At 44.5% G+C, this 14,763-nt stretch overlaps 1 protein-coding gene across 1 annotated transcript in view; it reads left to right on the plus strand.

Moving 5' to 3' along the window:
* The first annotated feature begins 1,368 nt into the window (after positions 1–1,368).
* Positions 1,369–14,763, plus strand: part of SLC22A18 (solute carrier family 22 member 18) — a 61,352-nt gene continuing 47,957 nt past the window's right edge. The window contains exons 1-4 of the mRNA XM_053945667.1: positions 1,369–1,545; positions 2,981–3,078; positions 5,047–5,192; positions 6,157–6,289. Coding sequence (XP_053801642.1) covers positions 1,372–1,545; positions 2,981–3,078; positions 5,047–5,192; positions 6,157–6,289 — 551 coding nt within the window. The 5' untranslated portion in view covers positions 1,369–1,371. The remainder of the gene's footprint in view (positions 1,546–2,980; positions 3,079–5,046; positions 5,193–6,156; positions 6,290–14,763) is intronic.

Consider the following 14,763-nt stretch of genomic DNA (forward strand, 5'->3'; position numbering starts at 1 on the left):
GTGTGCCGAGAGACCTTACAGGTCACTCTCCCTAGGCTTGGTTGGAATCCTAGAGCTCTGACAACCACTCCAGCTCCAAGCCAGCAGACATCTGTGTATGTCTCTGTGCTGATGTGTCTGTGTCAGCCTTTATGGTGAGTCAAGACTCTGTGTCTAAGCTGAGATGTTACTAAATTAGAGGGACTGGGTGACATTGTCAAGCTGCAGCACAAGAAATTCAGATTGGACAGTAGGAAAAACTTCTTTCACAGATACTTAGAAGAGGGGCAAATCTCTTTTCTTTGAGATTGTCAAAGCTTGCCTAGAAAAAGCCACAACCAAGGTGTTCAAGCAGCACGGTGGATGAGCTCTCCCATTCCCTTCCTTCCAAAAGTCCTATAATTCTGCAAAGTCAGAGCACTGGAATCTCTGCCTTCTTTTTCTCTTCAAAAGAAAGATAATCCTTAACCAGACTTCCAGGCTTCAGTGAGTAAGAAAACAAATAAATAAACCCCCAAGCAAATAAGCAAGCAGACAAACAAAAAACCCCTAAGTAAACAAGCAAGCAAACAAACAACAAAACCCCCAAAGACCAAATGAGGAGTTTTATGTATTTAATTTCCCACTTGGCAGTCAGCCTCATGATTTGTATGGATTTAATACTTTTTTTTTTTTTTTTTTTTTTTTTTTTTTTTTTTTTTAATGTTTTTGACCTTGGCTGGTAATCTGTAGTTTGAGTGGAGTCACATGTGAATGTTTGCTAGCTCAGAATTACTATAAATTTATAGCACCTGGAAAGGAGGGAAATGGCTCAGGAAAAGGTGATGAGAGGGGCTCTAACTACGTGCAAGAGCTGTGTTTGCTCCAGGATCTGTATAAACCTACTGGAATTGGAAATAGCTGTTCTGCTGTAATCTTCACTTACAACCTCCAAAAATAAAAGCAAAGTACCTTTCATGAAGAGCTAAAACAGTCATCTCTCCTGAGCCACCCAGGGCAGTAAAAGTGAAGGAAGTGAAGTAGTTAAAAGAGTTGAAGAGCTTATCACGTGCTCTTGTTTGGGGCAATTTTCCCTTTCACTTCGATGGGACACTCCAGCTGATTTTTGTTGTGATGGCACTTGAGGCAGTGAGTCTGAAGAACCAGATTTGTGGTTTGATGCACGGTTACCTTTGATCCTGCCTAGCAAGTAAGCAAAGGGAAGAGGGAAAAAAAAAAAAAAGAAATAAAGAAACATTAAATCCGTGGCATGCTGGCTCAGCACCTTTCACACTGTAAGCTTTGAACTGTGCACACAACTTGTGCCCCTTATCTACGCTTCACATTCACAGCTAGCAAGTGCCTTCGTGTCATTTTCCAGCCTGTCCTGCAACAAGCCATTCTGTGAGCATTATGAATGCAAAAAGGAGCTCTGCAGGTGAGGAAGAAGCCTCAGGAATGAGCAATGAGACCCTGGGAGAGAGTGGCTGCTTGGGAGAGGCCAAAAGGCAACAAGTGATCCGTGTTACCTATGTGATTGCAGCCCTGGACCTGACCTTTCTCTTCATGCAGATGGGAGTCGTGCCTGTGAGTATGGGTTCTCTTGCTCCACAGCACATTTCCTTCAATGCCAGGCTCTGTAGTTTTCCAGCAAAGTCAGAAGATAGTTTTTAGCAGGAAAGAGGAAAGGTATCCTTGAAACTGAAATGAATACTTGGTATTCTTACCAAAGAGGCAGGCTGTGTCTTTGTCCAGGGTACACTGAGGCCATAAAAGCTGCTTTATTACTTAGGCTGCAGTAGCACCTAGAGCCCTTTCCTGGCCTCAGGGCTCTGGGTGAAGCTGATGTAGTTTGTGTCTTCTTGCATAGAGTGCAAGAGTGACCCATCCAGCAGCTATCAGGAAGCAGAGGTTTCAGATCAAAGGTAGGTTTTTCTGAGTGTGTAATTAACCAGCTCAGCAGGATTCATTGCTTCTCACTTACTGGACTCTTCTGTCTGATCTTATAGAATCAGTGAGGACTTTTGGTTGGAAAAGACCCTTAAGGTCATTGAATCCAATCAGAAACCTAACACTGCCAAGTCCACCACCAAACCATGTCCCTGAGCACCACATCTACACATTTTTAAGATACCTTCAGCGATGGTGATTCCACCACTTCCCTGGGCACTCTGTTCCAGTGCTTGACAATCCTCTCAGTACAGAAATGTTTCGCAATAACCAATCTAAACCATCCCTAGTGCAGCTTGAGGTCATTTCCTCTTGTCCTATTGCTAGTTACTTGAGTAAAGAGACTGACCCCAGCTGGCTACCAATCCCTTTCAGGCAGTTGTAGAGAGAGATAAGGTCTCCCTGCACCTCCAGGCAAAACAAAAGCATGACACAACAAAAACATGTATCAGAAATAACTGCCCATTGGCTCTTCAAGGTGTGCATCTGTGCTTTTTGTAAGCTCAGGCTGTGGGTGTACCATCCAGTAAAGGCAGTATTTGCTCATGTTGTACTTTCATTGATTCTGGCTTGCTTGATTAAACAACAGCTCCAGAACTTTTCCATAGTTATCTCCCAGAGGGTGACTGGGCTGTTCCAGGTGTAGGGTCTGGAGGCAGGAAGGTATTTAAAACTTCCCTTATCCCCCTTAGCAGTTGTTGAATATGTTCAGCTGTATTGAACTGCAAAGGTAAATGGTGATACAAACTTGTCAGCTGGTGCAAAATTGATGGTTTTGGTCACATATCCCTGTCCTTCAGGGTGTGAGATAGACACATTTGGTCTTTATTGAGCTGCCAGTGTCTGGCCAACGAAGTTTTCCTCTGTAGGGGTGGGGAACTGAAGGAAGTGGTTGTCTGGAGCTGTGACCCTCTCCACACAGATATTAAGATGCTTATTCATAAATATAGCATGCTTATTGCTTATTTTCCATTTATTTGTTTTGTGTATTTGTATTTTTGTCTTTGTTTTGTTTTTTTTTTTTTTTTTTGGGTTTTTTTTTGGTTTTGTTTGTTTTTTTTCCCTTTTTTAGTACTTGGCAAAGAGCCTGGGTTTGGATTCAGTGGGGTTTGGCTGTCTCCAGACCATCTTTGGTGTCCTCCAGCTTGTTGGAGGTTACATTTTTGGAAGGTAAGTGAGAATGATTGTCATGACCCTTTACATAGCTGAAAAAGGCCAGGCATTTTTACACTTTCATAAAAATAATTTCATTCTGGTTTGTGGTCCTGTTGAAATGTTTGAGGATTTCATAATGAGCAAGGGAAAAATAAATGCTATTATTAGAAATACTGCAGCATAGAAGCAGCCTTTATATTAGCTTAGCTACATTTTAATGACACACATTTTAGTGTAACAATATCCTGGGAATGGGCTTAAACCCCTGGAGTCCTCAGAGCCCAGGTCCTAACAGCTTAATCCTGCAAATGTTTTATAGCCATGTGTAACCTTAGAAATGTCTTGTGACTCGGAAACAACAACAAAAAAAAAAAGGAGGGTATTTATTGATGAGAGCTGTCAATTACAATAAGTGAAGGTTGTGTCAGCTGAACCTGCATCCATGTTGAATACAAATTTAGACTAGCATAGACATTTAAGAACTTCTAAGAATCTTTTAGGAATATCTATAAACTCAAGCTATCAAAATATGAAGAGAGTGGAAAATACTTGGGTTTTCTGCCTTTTTACCCTGTTCCTAATGAAATACAAATAGCCTTAAAAAATTTGAGTGGTGGGAGAATACATTCCCAAAGACCAGGAAAAATAAAACCCTGGAAGATATGTGTAATTCAGTGATAGAAAATTAAAATGGGACCAAAAAAATCTAACTCCTTTTCTTAATCCTGCTACTGATCAGCAAATTAATAAATGGATAGGGAGCTGGTGTGTGTTGCTTCAGTTATCTGCAGGAAATTTACATTGTGGCTGATGCAGATTGGGAGCTCTACAGGATTCTCTGGTACGTGGAGTGTGGGATCTAATCTCAGCCCTTGGACACATTTTCAAATAAATAACAGCAACTTTTGACTCTACAGTACTGCTGGGAAGAAAATGCATTTCTAAGAATGGAGAGGGTGCAAAGGGCTCACTTTTAATGCTTTTCCTATTAATACACAAACCTTGAGTAGTATTTCTGTCCTGGATCTGGTGCCATCTAAAATCTGGTTCTCCTCCCTGCATGTCATTCACTAATATCCAGAATCACTGCTGAAGGGAAGGAAAATGGCAAACCAGAATCTGTCTGGGACTGAAGGTGTCCTTTGCCAGACTGAAGCCAAAATTTGCAATGCAGGTTTGAGATAAAAAGGTCTTTTCTAGACATGAGACTGCTTTGATGTCAGCATAGGGACAGATTAAATAGAAAGAAAGGGGATAAGAGAGAATGTGTTCCTTAGCTGAGTTTTTCATGTTCTTGCTTGATGCTCCTAAATAGACATGAAAAGATGAAGCAGTGTTTTTACTTTTAAGTAACAAAACAAAAAAATCCCCACACCAACAATGTAATGATTTTTGGTCTTTAGGTTACAAACAGCAAATGTAAACTGCCCTGGCCTACATGTAAACAGCCAAGTTTTGACCTCTATCTCTCCCTCAACACAAAACCTTTGAATTACTTAAGCTTAGCTCTGTTTGTAGACAACCCTGGCATTTTTAGGGGGTTGTTCCTCTTAGTGTAAACACAACTAATTGCTATGCAAGGTAATATTCATCTGCTAACTGCAATATGCAGCTTCAATAAAGTGAAGGAAGAAGGAATTGCAATGAGAAACTCTATCTAAGGCCAGTTTTATGGTCATCTTAGCCCCTGTTGCTCAGAACCCTTTCTGTGGTGCTCTCAGACTTTGTCCAACTTAAGCTTTTTGGAGTTGAATTACAGTAAAGAGTTGGAGCTGGATCAAAACCTGATCTGACAGGGGTTTTTGCCTGTTTGTGTTTTGGGGCTTGAGGGGTTTGTAGTTGTTAGTGTGTTTAGTTGTGGTGTTGTTTTCCCCTTAAATAGGAGCAAAATTGATTTACTATTGAGAAATCTTTTCTTTCTTTCTTTACTTTTTTTTTAAACCTAAATAGAAAACTGACAACCTTGTGCCATTTCTGTACCAGGTTTGCAGATCAATTTGGTGCCCGAGCTGCTTTAATTCTCTCCTGTGCATCTGGAAGCATCTTCTTCCTGCTTATGTCCCTCTCCATCAACATCCCGCTCCTCTTCTTCTCCAGGCTGCCAGGAGTGTTCATGCATGGAGTACCAGGTAAAGTCATTCAGGGATGAGTAGCTTTCCAAATTGCTTTTCCTGCCTGATTCCTCTGCTTCTTGTTTGTTTTGGGGGAAGTCAACAGGTTCAACAGCATTAAGGAAGGCAGGAGGAACATATAATGGTCCTCAGGGATTAAATGGTGGGACCATGAAGCAGCAGGTGTACTGCCTGTGGAAAGCAGTGCTTATTAGTCTGAGTTCCAGGCCCATCATCCTGTAGAATCATGAGGAAATTTATCATCCAGACATGGGTGCAAGTCACTTGCTGGTAGCAGTGTTACCCCGGACTTTTCAGCTGCCTTCTTGCAACCAGGATATTTTACACAAAAGCTTTTCCCTTTCTCCTGGTAAAATGATTGTACTGGTAAAAATTAAACCATTATTACAAAAATACCTTCCATTACCCACCAAACTGTTCTGTTTTGGTTGATGTTTCCTATATTTTTCATGTGAAAGACATAAACTTCAGCTACTAGAAGTCCATCCAACTCATGCAAGACGAATCAAGTTGATAATGCTTCCTGTCACTTGTGGTTTATTTGAGTGGTTTGAATGGTTCTGTTTCTCATGACTGGTGGGCTGTTGTGTTCAAAACTGATGGCCTATGGGGCTCCCAGAGGTGATTGACAGTGCTTATTTGGAAGCCCTCTTCCATGCAAAGTATGAAAATTAAAAGCTGGGGAAATTGCCTCTAACCAGAAACCAGCCCAGAACAGTTTTAATTGGGGGAAAAAAAAAACCAAACAACAAAAAAACCCCCTAACAAACTTAAAAAAAAAACCAAAAAAACCAACCCCCCCCCCCAAAAAAAAAACAAAAAACAAAAAAAAAAACAAAAACAAACCCAAAAAACCCACAAATCAAACCCCAAAAAGCTCGTAATGGCTTAGCAATAAAACCATGAGAACTGCTGGGGCATCTGCTCAAACCCTTTGGTAAGATATTTTTCCCCCCTGCAGGTGCTCAGAAGGTTATTACAGATATGACCACTCCTCCCCAACGTGCTGGTACTTTGGGAAAGCTGGGCTTTTGCTTTGGAGTGGGCATCATTGCTGGCTCTGTCGTGGGAGGTGTTCTGTCCACCAAATTCGGGTGAGTGGCCCACTTGTTTGGTACTGATTTTATTGCAATCACTGAGGGAGCTGCTGAGGGTTATTTTGCTGCCCTACAGCTTTTGATGCTGTCTTACTCCTGGTGGCAGTAGAGGACCATACCAGAACTCAACATTTTGCTTCCCATGCTGCTAAAAGGAATACTCCCACTGTTTTCAAGGAGATCTTGTTGAAAATCTCACCTTCTGCCTACTTAAATACATTTAAAAACGAGCTGGATTGAGAAGTGGATTCTGTCTTTCTCCTAATTGTCTTGTCTTTGGAGCTGAGTGTGCTGAAAGAGCTTTTAAGAAGTGATATTGTACAACTGAGAAATAGAAATCAGGAGCACCGTAAAACTTGTGGAGAAAATGGTCTCTTTGAGGGATGATCAATATAGGGCAAGAATATGGGAAAGGGAAAGACAGGCTTGGGACAGTGAGGGAGGAGGGTGAGGAGCACTCACTAACCCTGTCACAGCAGGATGAAGCACACACCTGAAAATTCCATGTTGACTTTCCACAGCCTGGCACATCATAGCAGGCTACCACCTTCTCTTACCTTCTGCAGTAGGAAAGAAATGCTCAAAAGGTATGCAGGCAGTGAAGTGCATGCATGTGGCTGTAATCTCCTTGGAGGATTCCCCAGCATTGCTCTGGTGGGAGAAAAAAATCCCTGGTGGACATTCGGGTTTTTGTTTTGCTCTACTTCTCTTTACTATGGATATTTGCTTCTGCAGACTCAGGTTAAAATAACTCTACAGCACAGGATAGAGGGTAAAAATCACTCTCATCCTTGTCCTGGTGCCATAAGCTCTGTGGACTGTGTGTGCTCATACATCTCCTGGGTGTTTTGCACAGGGCACAGTGGATTATGATGTGGGGTGTTGTGTGTTGCTCTCTGAACCACACTGTGCATCCACATGCATTCAGGTGCTGCAGTGATGCAATTTAGTGTGTGAAATCCTTTCAGAAGTTGAGGAGAACACTTTAACCTTGTAGCATTAGGGAGCAGCCCTAAAACCTGTTGGCTGCCGTATCTTGGCAGTGTTGGCCAAGTGACACAAAACTGACCAGGAGGATTTATTTTGCAGTTATTACATGGTTACATAAAATTAAAATTGGAGACATACATAATATTAACTGATCAGCATTTAAAGGTATTTATAGATGTTGCTGGCTAAGTGCTGGTTTTAATAAGTATTATTTTAAACCAAATACAGTGATTGTAGACCTTTATGTGTTAGCTGAAAGTAAAGGTTACCTCAGTTCTCAGCTTTGGTTATATGCCCATATTTAAACATCAGCATACAAGTGGCATTGCTATCTAGCAAAAATTTATGGGGTTTCACTTTCCAGTGTGTGCATCAGTCACAGGTTTATAGAAAAGCAGCAGGGGGAGGGAATCTCCTGTGTCATTTAATTAGTCAGAAGCATTGACTTGAAGGCAGTCTAGCTTTTGGATGTTAGTGTTTGGTGCTGTCAGACAACGGGAGGCTTCCAGACTCCTCGCTCACTTGGAAAGTTTCTGAGCCTTAAATTTCGTGTCTGCAGCACAATGCTGAGAAAAGTGAGGCTTGTCCATAATTATTGGAAATTAAGACAGCTGCCCGTGGAAAATGACCAGGTGCTTGGCTTTCCTGTGGAGGGGATGTTGCCCTTGCGTCCTGCGGACGGCAGCTTCAGCACGCTGTTCCTGCGTGGCAGCCAAGAGCCCACCTTTGGGGCTGCTCTGCAGTCCTATGGCAAGGCTGCGGAAAGCAGCCTGTCTGCTGGCAGCACCTGCTCTTCTCCATGAGCATCTGTGCATCCTCCTGGAAGGACGATAGGAATTTCTATTAGCACGGGACGAGCTCTACCTTGCTGGCAGCGTCCTCCTCAGCACCCTGATGTGCACAGAGCATTGATACAATTTGATAAACAGCAGCTTCAGGCTCAGGAAGCCACTCTGGGTGTTTGGTAGCAAGGTTTGCTGCAGCCAAACCCCACTGTGCGTAGCTCCTCTGCCAGATTTCAGCGCAAAGATTAGAGGAACAGTCCACTGGGCTTTAAGTGTTTTGGCTGGTATCGATGGAGAGCAGGAATTCAGCTGACAACAGCTCTGTGCCATGAACAGCCCCCAGAGCATCACCATCCCCTCTGGTCTGCCACACCAACCTGGGGGAAAGGAGTGGCTGCTGCACTAGGGACATGCCCGGGGCTCCTTGGCCTTGCTGCTGTGTCCCACAGCCTGGCTGCTAATCCTTCCTCGCTGCTTCCCACATTTGTACAGGAAGGCTCCAGCTGTACTTGGAGCTGTGTAATCACTTCCATTTTTTTTTTTTTTCCCCAGAAGAATGACCCAATCACCTCCCACTGAATAAGCATTTCTGCTGTGTCATAGAAGAGCAAAGCTGGAGATTTCTGTCCACTCTGTGTTCTTTGCTTTCCCTCACCACAAAGCTGGCCAGCATTCTCTATGTGTTGTTGACAGCATTATTCATATGTTAGCAGTGCTTTGTATACAAGAGGGGGAGTAGAAATCACTCTCAGTTCCTCAGCTGATGTCATTTTAGTATTATTCTTCTGTATTGCATTTACCATTGATGTTTGACCTAAAGAACTGGTCTGTTATTGTTTTAATTGTTGGAATAATATTTGTCAACCCTTATTTATTAAGGGAATCCTGAGGAAGTTGAATGTCTTGTTCTGATTTGCATAGGATTTTTTGGATATTAGATCCTGACCTCCGCTGTTAAACTGTAACCACCAGCTCCAGCCCTTCCTCTTCTTCTCTTTGAAGTGCTACATTTTCCCCCCATGTTTTCCAAAACTTTGCTGGTCAGGTAAATTTCACTACCTGAGAATGAAGTAGAAGCCAATTTATTAACACAAGCAGTTATAACCATTTAACCATTTGGAAAATGTTTTCCTGTTTATATGGGGGTTTTTTTTGTTTGTTTGTTTGTTTGTTTTTTTTTTTTTGTTTTTTTTTTTTTAATTGGCGTTTTCTGGTAATTGATCAGTTGGGTCAGGATTGTGGATATAAAATACCTTCAGCTTGCAAATAACTCCTGTAGTTCAGCTGAGGGCTACACAGGTTCTTGGGGAGTACAAACTCCCTAACAGTTCATCCACAAAAGGTGACTAAGGAAAGGAGTTCTGTTTGCACTCTGCAGAGGTTCTCCCTCCCTGTACACTTTCTGCAAAGTTGTTGTGGGGCCACTTGCTGCAGGTGAGTGCACCCCTAAAGGGAGGTGATTTGGTGTTTGCAACAGGCTTTTGTGGTAGCCTCGTGGGTGAAAGGTGGAAGTAGACAGCTGGATTAGTTTTCAAAAGTGGAAAGATGAGTCTAGGTAGTTAATTACAGAGATTTCATCCTTTCTTCTGGGACTATGTTTAATTACATTTGCTTGCTTTTTTTCTTTCCTTCTAACAAGTCTGTTAGACCCAAGAATTGTTTGCTTTCTATGGACATGGAGAAGTTTCTTCATTTTAATGACTCACTATAGGCTTAAATCTCTTGGAGCAATTATTCTTTTGATTACAGCAGGCTTTGGGAATAGTTTGTTGGGATTTTTTTCCCCTGGCTCTGCTATTATCCTTCTTCCTCATGGGGAAAAGAAGGAGCTTGTTTGCCTGGAGTAGGGAATTGCATTTTTTTTTTTTCAAAAACCCATTTGAACGAAGTCCTCTGGCAGGGAATTTCTCATGGCTTCATGGCAGAATGGAAAAACTGTGGGTGTTGAAAGGACTGAAGGTTGGGAGCTGGGAAGGTGGGTGGGAGCATGGCAAAGGGTGAAAAGGTTGTGCTCCATTTCGGGACAAAGCAGGGCATTCTGCTTCTGGGAGCTGCTCCTGCTCCCTTCCAGCAAAAACTCTGATGTTTCTCTGCCTGGGATGATGCTGATCAGCCAAGCATTAAGGACTGGTGACACTTGCACAGGCATTGTTTTGTCCTTTGTGTCAAGGCACTTGGGAGAAAGGAAGGTGGAGTCTGCTTGCCAGCAAGCAAGTCATCCATAATCTGCAACATGGTCTGTCACTGCTGGTTGAGCCCTGGCACAAATGGGGACAGAAGAGGAAATGGGCTGTTTGTCAAGGAGCTGATGGCTTAGGGAAGGTGCAGATGCCCTCAGCTGTGGCCTTCTCTGAAAAAACAAAACAGAATCTAAAGGTTTTTTCTTATCACTTATTCTGTCTGCATGGCAGCTGTCTTAATTTGGAAGCCACTGTCGCGAAGTTTATCTGTAAATTCTGTGATAGAGGATCATGGATATTATCCTTCAACAACTTGTTGATTCAGAAGTCAAGTTTAGGGCACTTCTGTCCTCTATTCCCAGCACCAGAATTTTCTAGTTCTGATAACTTGTTTAACCTATTCTTGAACCTAAGAAATTCCTCAGTGCACTTTGGGTGGAGTTCATCTAATCTTAGATATCTACAGGGGAGATAACTGCACCTAAATTTGCTGTTCAGACTCTGTGGTTGACAGAGATGCACAGGTGGTTCTATAGCATCCTTTACCTCCTCATGAAGCAGTCCTGAAGCAGTTCAGGAAACAGTCTGCTTCCTGAGCTTTTTCTTGCTTGACCCTCAAGTCCCAAGGCACATTTCTGGCCATCAGCACACTGTACCTGTGGTCAAGGTCCTGGAGGTTGATGCTGGATTGTGAACTTACCAGAAGCCACCAGGATGCAGGTTCTGAATAGTTTTCTGTCTGTGCTGCAGATAGGTCTTGCACTGAGCTCTTCCCCAGCTCTTCCTGCAAACCTCTAACCTGCCTCCAACATCTAGGCCACCATTTTTTTAAGTTTGGGTCCCCTGGCTTTCTGCTCTGTACCCACTGGAAGATGGCACTGTCACTGCAAAGGTGCCTTTGTTCTCCCTTGGCCCATCTTCAGCAAACCTGGCTCTTCTGTGCTCTCCCTACACCCCCTGATCTGAACTCCAGTGGAGGGAGGTGTGATGATGGGGCCAAGAGCTCCTCGTTGGTCCTTCACCCATAGGTGGGGCCCTTTCCCAAGGGAGGAAGAGTGGGGCTTAGGACAGGAGCCAGCAGCTCATGGGAGGGAGAGCCCATGCCTTGTGGCTGCCCTCAAGGATATGGCTTAGGAGGGCTAGGCTTGGGTTGAGCTAATGGGGGGGGGGGGTGCTGTTGGCAGCCCCTTCCTCAACCTTATCAGGTGTGCTCTGCATTTTCTTTCAAAACCCTTGTTCCCACTTAGCCTTCTGCAGGGATTATGTTGGGAGGGCTGTGAGTGAGGCTGTGCCAGCTCACAGTGGATGGCCGCCTGCCCCTTTTCCCCACAGCACCCTCCTACCTCCTGGGCATCTCTACCTTTAGAGGTTAGCTGTTTCATTTTCCCAAAGTAACTATGGTGAAAATGCATTTCAGAAAAAACCCCAAGTATCTAGAGCTTTCTCCTGTGACTGGCTTGTGCTGCTTATAGAGAGCTGAGGTTTGGGGGCTGCTGGAGATTGCACCAGAGCCATGGGAAGAGGGACTCCTAGCAGGATTTTTCTGGTTTCCCTCCATGGGCTGACAGCAGTTATCCAAACAAACAGGCAGATAGAAAATAAAAGGCAGAGGGGGAATGATATCTCCAGGGGAGCTAAGGAAATTTCCCTGCTGTCTTTTCCAGCTTTCATCATGCCTGTGCCCTGGGGGAGGCTGCCCTGCCTCGCCACCCCATGCCTGGAGTCAGAAAAGTGAGGGGGTGGCGGGTGAGTGAAACCCTGGTTTGTGTGCGTGGTCGCCAGATCGCAATCAAAAGTGTGTGTGTTTATGGAGTCAGCTCTGCTGAAAAATTATGGATGTTTGAACACTGCTCCCCACTCCTGATGCTTTGAAAGCCCTGGATTCCTGTGCAGTGCAGGGACCTACCTAGTCTGTTGGTAACTGTGTCCCTTCTAGGCTGTGTGGAGGTGGTGGCTGATTTTTCTTGCTAAGCCTGGCTTAACAGCCCCAAGGAATAAGTAAAAAGAAACCCACAATGAAACCAAAACGGGAATTTTATGAAAAGACACAAGGTATTTTAGGTCTGGCCTTGCTAGCAGAAGTTGAGTTGGAGGGCTGAACATGTCCCTCACGGCCCAGGTTGCACAATGAGGCAGTGTCTGCTCATGACTCACTAGAGCTTCATCTGCTCTTCCCACTCCTGGACTATTTCACGACTGGGCAGCAAATCCAGCAATATCACTGGGAATTGAAATCCAGGAAAATACTGTTTTCTTTGTTAACAGAAAATAGAAAGTACAGAATAGCTTGTGGTTAAGTCCCTGAATTGGGATTTGGGACTTGGCTCTGCTGTGATTTTCCCGTGATGCGAGTAAGTTATCCCATCCCTCTGCACTGCTGTTTCTCATGCATAATACAGGACAATGAGATAGTGTTTCCTTCCTTCATCCAATACATTTACAATATTGCTATTTAGATTACACAGCCTTTTGGATGCAGACTTTCTCTATCATGAGGTATGCTCATGCAAATACCTACTACCTTGAGGGACTATGTCCTACTTTTCCTGGATTTATTCCTTTTTTCATCCCCTGGTGCCCTGGGCAGGCAGTTTTTGTAAGCCCAGTTACCATCCCCTTCTGGGGGGCTTGTTTCTCTTCCCCCCCCCCCTTTTTTTTTTTCTTTCCTTTCTTTCTTAGTTGTTTGTAAAGAGTCAGTGCTAGGTTAGGGGTTTTTTTGGCATGGAAGAGCCCCAGAGGCTGAGCCCAGCAAGACCTTACAGAGGGACCTCCAGGACAACCTGAGGTGGCCCTACCTTCCTCCCTTTGTGTTTGTACACATTCAAGTGGCCAGGCCTCTCCTTTACTTCTAATCCTTTTGATTCAAAGGGTCATGCTTATGTTTCATTTTTATCTGCTTTCAGTGAACAAGCCCAGCTTTGTGGTGAGGCCAGGGCAGGAAGGATGTGGTGCTTGTGTGGGAAAGACTATCAGACAAGGGAGGGAGGGAAGGTCAGGTTTAATGGAAATGTGCGGATGTGGCATGTGAAGAGTGGACTGGGAGGAGTTAAGACTCCTGGAGATAGGGAGATGAGGAGTGAAGCTCTGCAGGAGACAGACTTAGTGATTTTAGATGTATTGTGTCACTGGGGGCAGTATGATTAGGGCATCAAGGGGCTTGGGCTGCAAGGAAGGAGTGTTTCCAAAATAGACCTTCATTTGCCACAGGGGAAGAAGGGACAGCATATCTACTGCTGCTGCTTTCCTGGTCTTCTCCTGCCTGAAATGTGCCTGCTGTAAAGGCTGGGTGGAAAAGCAGCCCTTTTGTAAGTCTTTGGTCTTGGCTTTTAAGCCATTCCCAGTGCTTTTCTTGCTGCTGGGTGGCTGGAGAGATGCAACACCCTATTGTCAAGAGGTGCCAGTTCACTTGTTGTCAGGCTGAAGGCCAGACTGCTTGAATGGGGTGTTTAGAATGAAATGAAACGGGTGTGACCTTCTCATGAACTACACCAGCTTCTGCGGCCCCACCCAGGGTTTTTGTTGGCTCCCAGTCTCCTTATGAAACCCTGCTCATGGCCACACCACCAGAGCCAAAGGAATGTGAACCATTTGGGCAGTAGACATGGCCAGAGGGCAAAGGAATTTCTGAATGGCCATCTCCAGGCTACCCCTGTGTTGTGGTTTGACATGGAAGTGATTTTTTTTTTTTTTCAGGAAGTTGGGTCAAACCAATCAGTGGTCAGGTTTGGATATTGGCACCTGGAGTGACCACTGAAAGTATGGACACGCCTCTGAGAACACAGGGGGTTAAAAGCAAGAACTCCCAGGGGAACTCTCTCTTTGGTTCCAGTCGTCAGAGAGTGCAGACTCTCCCCTGCCCAGCCTCAGGCTGGGTGGGGGAGGGGAAGCCATGAGGCCTTGTCCAGGTAGGCTGATGGGGCTCTGAAGGTCTGGAACCGAGCCAGCTCCTGCGGATGGAAAGAAGCGGAGATGCCTTTGTCCCCCTCCCCCAGAGGGAAAGAGACAGAGAGCCTGACGGCACCTGGAAATTTGCCGGCAGAGGAGAAGGAGAAAGGGGGGGATGATGCCCAGTGTGGGAGTCGAGAGTGCTGGGCAGAGATTTCAGCCGTCCAGGGAGTCTGAACTTTTAACCCTTTCCTGGGAAATGAGGGCTTTGTAAAATATTACTCCTCCTCGATTTGTAGTGGAAGAGAGACAGTCTGGGACCTGACATGTTAGAAGAAGAAATTTTTAGGTGGGAAGAGATAATGGAGTAGCTTTTGGCTGGACGTTTTTTGTTAGCCATAGACTGAACCAAATTCTCCTGCAATAGAGACTGCATTTTAGGGGGATGCAGTGGTGACCCAAGGAGACCTGCTTCAGCAGCCACCAGCACAGTAATGGCAAGAACAGAGGTAAGCTGAAGAGGGAATGGTGATGTCCTCTGTCTTCAGGAAGAAGATGATCTCTGTTCCTGGACCCTTGGCCCCAGGGGAGAATGGGGGAGACTGTAGTCCCAAGATGAGAAGCTGAACTG

The sequence above is a fragment of the Vidua chalybeata genome, chromosome 6 (genome assembly GCF_026979565.1).
Source record: "Vidua chalybeata isolate OUT-0048 chromosome 6, bVidCha1 merged haplotype, whole genome shotgun sequence".
NCBI classification, from domain to species: Eukaryota; Metazoa; Chordata; class Aves; order Passeriformes; family Viduidae; genus Vidua; species Vidua chalybeata.